This window comes from Scomber japonicus, chromosome 14 (assembly GCF_027409825.1).
Source record: "Scomber japonicus isolate fScoJap1 chromosome 14, fScoJap1.pri, whole genome shotgun sequence".
NCBI classification, from domain to species: domain Eukaryota; kingdom Metazoa; phylum Chordata; class Actinopteri; order Scombriformes; family Scombridae; genus Scomber; species Scomber japonicus.
Window position 1 is genome coordinate 4,711,932 of NC_070591.1, and position 8,959 is coordinate 4,720,890.

General features: G+C 35.9%; 1 protein-coding gene across 1 annotated transcript; it reads left to right on the forward strand.

Moving 5' to 3' along the window:
• Positions 1–1,917: 1,917 nt before the first annotated feature.
• Positions 1,918–6,048, forward strand: LOC128373383 (cytochrome c oxidase assembly protein COX20, mitochondrial). Its single transcript, XM_053333688.1, has 4 exons — positions 1,918–2,049; positions 3,058–3,172; positions 4,455–4,518; positions 5,668–6,048. Exons 1-4 carry the CDS (start codon positions 2,020–2,022, stop codon positions 5,810–5,812), a joined length of 354 nt encoding a protein of 117 aa, XP_053189663.1. The 5' UTR covers positions 1,918–2,019; the 3' UTR covers positions 5,813–6,048.
• The last annotated feature ends 2,911 nt before the right edge of the window (positions 6,049–8,959 follow it).

Genomic DNA, 8,959 nt, shown 5'->3' on the forward strand with positions numbered 1-8,959 from the left:
CGTTAGTGGCCATTAGCAACCGCTAGCATTGGTAGCCGTTTATAGCCGTTGGTGCTAACAACGCTAACATTAGCAGTTGTGACTGATTAGTGGCTATTTTGAGTTGTGTGTATATTGAGATCAATTTGTTACAAATTGATCTCAATATACAAATTATTTGTGTATAAGTCAATGTTAAAGTGTATTAGTTGTACTATAATTATCATATTGTATCTTAAGCTAAATGTATATAACCTGTTTGTAATTGTGGTATCGATTTTTAATGTCTTAATGATTGAAAAGGGAAGAAGAGAGAGAGAAAGGAAAACATAATAAGCTTATTTATTTTTGTATTTATTTATTTATTTATTTCTATATATGTGTTAGTGTTATTGTTATGTCTGGTAAATGTTGTTATTTTGAGAAAATATAAGAAAGAGAAAGAGGGAAAAAAGAACTAATTAGAGTCGAATAGAAAGAATTAATGAAATTAAATAAATTGTTTTACTTACCTTTTAATCATAACAGTTTGTCTTGTGTTTTGTGTCCCGTTGCTTTTCGATGCCCATTTCTCCTGAGCGAATTTTGTCTTCTGAGACGCTGGTCCAAATTGTATGTGAGTCCTCTCTTGTATTACAGAGAAGCTATCTAATTTTAAAGAAACACTACTTCTGGTTGTTACAGATATCTTTTCTTATATGGTATAAAATGTAGGATTCCTGGTTTTCACCCAGACAGCTTTTTTTAATTGAGAGTTAAAATACAAAATGTCTTTTATACTGATAGTACCAAAATGTGCATAATGTCAACAGAAAAGAAGAAAAATGTCCATTACCCTATGTGAGACATTAAATAAGAATCTATAACACTTTTATAAATATACCACATAATGAAATAAAATAGTATTGACTCTATCTTAAGCAGTTGTATCTATTGCTCCAATTTGTATGTATTTTTATATATTATATGCAATCATTACATTTAAAGGAACTTTTTAATGATCAGCCTGTTTTTGTATTTCTCAGAAGAGCTAGTTGAGGAAATCTTGCCCACAGATGTCCACAGGATGAGCGACTGTCAGGTAGTAATCTGCTGCTACCGGTGAAATAATCCTGTTTTTTATCAGCATGGGATCACTGTGACACACTGACTTCCTCCTGACATGGTTTATTTTAGACTTTGATCCCATGTCATTTAGAGAAGGAAGGTTATCAAAGGGTTAAGATGACACAGTATGATGATGCCGGTCTGGGACAGACAAGCAGCCCTCAACCTTGAAGTACAATTTAATTAATTGCTTCTATTCTAGTCCACATTAATTGTGTGGATTATAATATAAAATCCCAGAGTGACAATTTGACTCACAGGAACAAAAAAGACATAAATGTGGGGTTGTTTTATTTTTGTAAGATGTCAATTAAAAGACATTAAGTGTGTGTGTGTGTGTGTGTGTGTGTGTGTGTGTGTGTGTGTGTATGAGAGAGAGTGTGAGAGAGAGAGTGTGAGAGAGAGAGACTTTGCAACCCGTGTTACATTGTATTTGGTGAAACTTCACATTTTGTGTTGATATAATATATTGGATTCATATGTAAATAAGGTAAACAAGTCAGAATAGCAAAAAGTGTCCCATATTACCCTAATCCACCCTACTTTAAGTATATTTAGCTATATATAGCTTATACTTCTATAATTTTTACTCAAGTATGATTTTAAATGCAGAATTTTTACTTGTAATGAAATATCTTGCATTGTGGTATTGATGCTTTTACTGAAATTCATGATTTGAGCATTTTTCTTAACACTGCAGGTCACAGAATCAGACGGTTACCAAATACGGTACAACGCCGGAACTATACATCAGCAAACGCCGTGTTCCTTCACTCGCGTCGGACAGTAATAGCAGTGGGACCTGTACGGCACTCACACACAGCGCATGCGCAGAACCCAATGTGATTACGAAAATGCTTGTTACGTTATCGTTTGTGTAAGGTTAAATCACTCGTGGTTAAACTTCGCATTAAGGAGACAAACGGTGCTAAAATGTCAGGCGAAGAAGAGGAGAGCGACAAGGTAAGAGCCGGAAGGTAACCGTCGTTGCTAGGAGACACGAAACCTCCAGTTTTCAGAAGGTCAAGAGCAGCAAACGCGTCCGTTTGACTCATAACGTGTTTAAATGTTATTCTGGATGAAGTGGTGTTATGGTGCATTGTGTCGACTGTCAGATTAAAAGCTAATTCATAGAAAAGGCGAGCACAGAAAACAGCCGGTTGTAAATGAATGTTTTTACACGCTACATCTGTTTCCGTGTCTGGGTGTTTCGGTTTAATTGGTGACCGTGCTAATTGGTGACTTGCTCACATTTAGAAGATACATTAGGAGAGGTGAGTCTTTCTGAGCATGATTTACCTTATGTAAATGGAAGACACACACACACACACACACACACACACACTAATGTCTTCAATATACAGCTGATCAGTACCTAATAGACTTTATTAATGCTGGTTGTCACTAGGGATGGGTATAGGTACTCATATCTTTTAAGGTATCGACTGAAGTAAATCGATACCAAACACTATGTAAACATTTCCCCTCAAACAATACCTGCAATCAATCCTTTTTGTACCCAGAGTTAGAAAATATGACTATTTGTATGGACTTGCTCACAGGCAAAATGTAAAATATTAATAGTTTGAAGACTTTCAAATCATTTAGATGTGGAGAAGCGGTGGCATTGTATGTAATTTAATCCCTCTATTCACCTGATGGGTATTAAATGAAGCACTCTATTACTTTAAGGGTATTTGGATGAGTACTGGGATGGTGATTATCATACACGTAGTGGTCACTGACATCTTGGTGCAAAAAGTGCTTAAATATGAGTACAACAGATACATAAATATATAATTAAAAGAGCTAAGATAAAATGATTGGAATAAATAGTTGCACATGATTATGAGATAATACCAGTATTAAAAAATAACAGATTCAACTTCCATGAAGTAGAAGTATGAATTTATGTCTCAGCTCTGTTTCTGTCTCTTTGTCCTCCTCACTCTCCGTCTGTTTTGGTTTCAGGGTTTTCGGCTGCTGGGGATTCTAGATGTCCAGAAAACTCCTTGCTCCAGAGAGGCCGTCCTGCACGGAGCTGGAGGCTCAGTAGCAGCTGGACTGCTGCACTTTCTGGCCACCAGTGAGTCTGAAGTCTAGCCTGAACAGTTTTTTTCATTTATTTTTATACATACATACATACATACATACATACATACATACATACATACATACATACATACATACATATACTATATTGAGAACATCCATACTGGGTTCACAGCTCAAATATAATCATGTTTCAAGTGTTTTGTTTGCATTAGTGATAACTAATCATCAAGTTTTGCATAATTGTGAATCATGAAGGGAAATATTAAAAATAAATAAATACAGTAGTAGTAGTAGTAGTAGTAGTAGTAGTAGTAGTAGTAGTAGTAGTAGTAGTAGTAATAATAATAATAATAATAATAATAATAATAATAATAATAGAAGGAGGAAGAGAAGAAAACAAGACAAGAGAATAAAAGTTTAGCCCGATAAATAAGTGATGGGCAATTCAAAAATATCTTTATAAGAAAGTCTTAAAAGCAGCATCAGGTTTGTTAAAATGTACATTTAGTATTTTAGTTGGTTTTATATCATTTTAAATGACATTTGCACCATTTACCAAAAGTAAGACTGAATGCTACTGAAAATGTAAAATGGTGTAACCTCAAAAGAATGATGAATATTGAATATTTTATCACCTACAGTGTATTTAAGTGGACTTATACTGATAATTACCGTACTTCATTTTAAAACACCAGAAAACTCTTTGGAGTATTTCTACATTTAAATTTTACAAGCATTTTGTCAATATTGAGCAGAACATTTCCTAAAAAATATGTAGAATTAGTTTAGAAACCACAGTGTTGCATTGTAAAAGTGGGTTATATGTATTCCACATAGTAGTTTGCATTTATTTTCCTGGGTATATAATCGGATTTTTATTTTATAAAATACTGCTTACTTTGCTACTTTCAAAGAGCTTACTATTTTAGATATTTTGAGTAAATGTCCTTTTTTAAAAATCCATTATTTTATTTTCACACCTAATAAGACATAACAACACATTCTTCTATATGATGACTTTTGGACAAACTGTTGAGATATATCAGTTTTTAAACCTCGGAGCATTTTATGGTTTTATTTAATAGACTGAAGCAATGCAGCAATGAGGAGAGAGAAAGAGAGAGAGAGAGAGAGAGAGATGGTGAATGATACGCAGGAGGAAGTAGGAAGCTTCATGTTCTTCTCTTGAGATGTCCGAGGGGTGGAAGAGGCAGTGGATGTTTAACTTGGCAGAAGAAAAGTTTATTTGAACTCTGGAACGAATCATGACTCATGTTTGAACTCTCAGCAGCAGTCTTTGCTCTTGTGTGCAGGTCGGGTGAAGAGGTCTTTTGATGTGGGATTTGCAGGTTTCATGCTCACCACACTTGGATCCTGGTAGGTCGTTATGTTGGTTTTATCTTCACCTTCTTTTTTCTTTTTTGTTTTGACCACAACCAACATTTTGTCATATCAGCTAGTCTGATTATTACTTAACCATTGTGACTTATTTATGGAAAGGGTTACACATGACTCATTAGGGACACAAATATTAAAATTAATGATATTTTATTTATTTCAATTAATTATTTTTCTGTCCTGATGATAATTATAATTATAAAATATTCATTAATTTTAGAGATTTTAACCCTTTAAATGCCAGTTAGCTCAATAACTCACTATGACGTGTGTGTGTGTGTGTGTGTGTGTGTGTGTGTGTGTGTGTGTGTGTGAGGATGCGTGACTGGAAGTGTGTGTGAGAGAGAGAAATTAGACACAACGTTATAAATGCAGACCTGCAAGATAATTCAAATTCTCCTTTTGTATCTACACACACACACACACACACACACACACACACACACACACACACTTTTCATTTCACACATACACACCACTCTCATACCATACCAACACATCCAGGTAATTTTGGATGCATTGTATTCTCCCATAGGCAAAAACACCGCTAAATGGCGCCATCTGGTGGCGAGAAAAAACAAACACTACCATTTTGAAGCCAGGGCTACAAAATGACAGCCCAGAACACGGATGCATGAAAGACAAGGGGGATAGAAAAAAATGTGTAGTTTAATTGGTTTTAACAGGAGCATATTTGTCCCTAAGAATATTGATGCAACACTTTTTTCCTGTACAAAGCCCAAAATGATGAAGAAAATAACAATGAAAAGCCTTTAAGATAGAACTTAATAACAAGTTATAAAACCTTTTTATTAAGATTATTAAAGCAAGTGAAACGGCCTGGTAAAAAGAAATATCTTGGCAGACAAAGAACAAGCATATTTTGATTTAACATATTTAATCTTAGTTAGATTTTAGTTTTTGCAGTGTTTAAGTTACTTTGCCAAATCAAATGAATTGCACCTGTCAGCTGTTCACCCCTCAGTAGAATAAAGAAGTTGATTTGACATATAAGGAGGGACACATTGTTATCCAAGCATCGTGTGTGTGTGTGTGTGTGCGCGTGTGTGAGAAAAGTTGAATTTCTGCCGTTTCCAGTCACCCTAACCTCCGCACGTCTCCCTCCAGGTTATACTGCAGGATGAGCAACGCTAAGCTTCGTGTACAACAGAGAATAATCCAGGACGGCATCAAGAACAAAGTCGTGTACGAAGGGACCGTCCTGGATCCCACCAAAAAACCACAAGAAGAAACGACATCGGGCCCCTCATGATGCTCAGGTGCTGAAACTCTTCCTCCTCTTCCTCCTCCTCCTCTTCCTCCTCTGTCAGGGCTCGGAGGAGATGAAAGGACTCTGTCAGCTGTCACTCTGTTGTTGAGTTTTCCAAAAGACTGACTTCTACTGCACAACTTTTTTTGTTTTGTTTCGTTGTTTGTTTTTTTTTCTTTGTTAACAGCAAACCGAAAACATTCAATCTCACATTTCATCCCGCCTTTATGACTGAAGGAGCGAGCTGACCCTAAATTAAACCCTGATGATGATGATGATGATGATGATGATGATGATGATAAAACCAGTTAAATACTCAACACTTCAAACTCTGTGATGACAGTGACTCATTCAGCGTTCATTCTTTTACACCAATCATAAGTCAAGCTAAAATAAGTCAAGCTAAACTATAGTGTGATGTTTGTCTGTTCATATAAACAGTCGGAGCGACTGTACTCATTTCAATAAGTAGAAATAACTCTACTTGGATTAAAAAGTGGAATACGGGTTGAAAGTGATTCTAATATATCGACAGCTTTTTACTTGATTGCATTATCGAAACAGACATAGAGATAGTTTCCTCCCTCCTTTCCTTCTTTCCTTCCTTCCTTCTTTCTCCCTCCCTCCCTCCTTTCCTTCCTTCTTTCTCCCTTCCTTCCTCCTTTCCTTCCTTCCTTCTTCATCCCTCCTTTCCTTCCTTCCTTCTTCCTCCCTCCCTCCTTTCCTTCCCTTTCTTCCTTCTTTCTCCCTTCCTTCCTCCTTTCCTTCCTTCCTTCCTCCCTTCCCTCCCTCCCTTCCTCCTTCCCTCCTTCCTTCCTTTCCTCCCTCCCTCCCTCCTACCTTCCTTCCTTCCTTCCTCCCTCCTTTCCTACCTTCCTTCCTTTCCTTCCTTCTTTCTCCCTTTCTTCCTCCCTTCCCTTCCCTTCCCTCCCTCCCTCCTCCCTTCCTTCCTTCCTTGGTTTTTAAATAAGAATACATGTTTGAGGCAGGGTATGTATCAGAAACACATCTCATGTATGAAGTGATGCAACGTGCTGTGAATCATAGCTGTGTGTCGCTAAACTGACGTTAAACTGTATTTATTGAGAGTTGTAACTAAGAAGCAGCTTCAGCTCTGAATCATTGGGATAAACTTATAAAGTTGTTAAAATGATAAAGATGATGTGGTTCAGTGCTGAATCAGCCTTGAAATTCACATGAAAGCCTGATTATAGGATCACTTAGTATTTAAGAAGTGAATGTGTGCAGAATAAATTGTGAAATGAATAAGAGTAAGTTGTCATGTGTGATATTTTTTGTGAATTGAAGCAAAGATCTGTTGGATCAATAGAAATCATTCTCGTTTTATCTATTAAGGAAAAAGGATCTGCAGCTGATTTTAACCTTTGTGTCGTCCTCCCGGGTCAAATTGACCCCCTCTGTTTTGACGGTTCCTTCCTTCCTCCCTTCCTTCCTTCCTTCCTCCCTCCTTCCTTTCCTCACTTCCTTCCTTCCTTCCTCCCTTCCTCCCTTCCTTCTTTCCTTCACTCCCTCCTTCGTTCTTTCCTACCTTCCTTCCTCCCTCCCTCCCTCCCTCCCTCCTTCCTTCTTTCTTCCCTCCCTCCTTCCTTCCTTCCTTCCTTCCTCCTTCCCTTCCCTTCCCTTCCTCCCTTCCTTCCCTCCCTCCCTCCTTCCTTCCTTCTTTCCTCCCTCCCTCCTACCTACCTTCCTCCCTTCCTTCCTCCCTCCTTTCCTTCCTTCTTTCTCCCTTCCTTCCTCCTTTCCTTCCCTCCCTCCTACCTACCTTCCTCCTTCTTTCCCTTGCCTACCCTCTTTTCCTCCTACCTACCTCCCTTCCTTCCTTCTTTCCTCCCTCCTTTCCTTCCTTCCTTCTTTCCCTTCCTTCCTCCTTTCCTTCCTTCTTCCTCCCTCCCTTCCTAACGTCCTTCCTTGACTCGAGGACAACAGGAGGGTTAAACTCTGAACCCTGACTGGCTCCAGGTGGGAAATTATAACAACTCACATCACATATTGAATTTATAATAAATGTGGTAAGTGATTCTTTTTATTTACATTGATGTTGCTATTTAACCCTTAATTTCCACAAATAATTTAAAAATCATTTTGTATATTTTGGATTTTATTAGTTGCCTCTATTAAGCTTAGTTTGATATAATCATCAATAAATGTGTGGGAGTTTAAATAAATCTCTAAAACACTCTGTCATTCATTTTTACATAGATTGCTGTAGTACCACCAAACCGCCAGCAGGTGTCACTATACGTCCTTGCATGGATCTCACCCAGTCCTTCACTAAAACCTGCGACAGGTATCCGGATTCCTGCTGGAGCAAAGTGAAACATGGTAAAACATTTAAGTCCTTGTCTCTAATGTCCCTTAGAGCAAAAACATAATGTATATTTCATAATGTGTGCGTGTGTGTGACTTTTAAAGGCAGCAGCTTCACTACTTATATCATTTAATTATTTATCCGCTTTTACAGCCACTTTCTGACTCTTACTCTATCTATTTTTTTTTTTTTTTTACATAAACAGAGAAGGGAAGGTTTTTATAGACTTTAAAAGAAAATTGAGGAATGTACTCAGATTATTGTTTGCATCCCAACGATTATACAATATTTCCTGCGTTCATATTTGATTAATATTGCGCCAAAACAGTATTAGTCTTCATGTGAGAGACTATTTTTTTTCATTTCTTTTTTATTGATTTTAAGATTAATGCACATAAAAAGGTATATAAACTTTTTCTTCACAAACATCTAGACATCAAAAAAAAAAAAAAAATACATACCAATAACCAAGAAAAAATTTGAAGGAAAAGAAAATAAATAAATAAATAAAATAATTAAAACAAATAAGTAAATAAATACATCAATTAAAAAAAGACATACCAATAACCAAGAAAACATTTGAAGAAAATAAATAATAATAATAATAATAAAATAAAATAAAAAAATAAAAAAAATAAGTAAATAAATAATCAATTAAAAAAGAATAAACAAAACAAAAAAGATATACAAATAACCAAGAATAAATTAAAATTTAAAAAATCAAATAAATAAAATTAAAAAAATAGAATAAATACAAATAATAATAATTATAATAAATAAAAATAAGTAAATAAATAAATCAATTTTTTTTAAAGAATAAA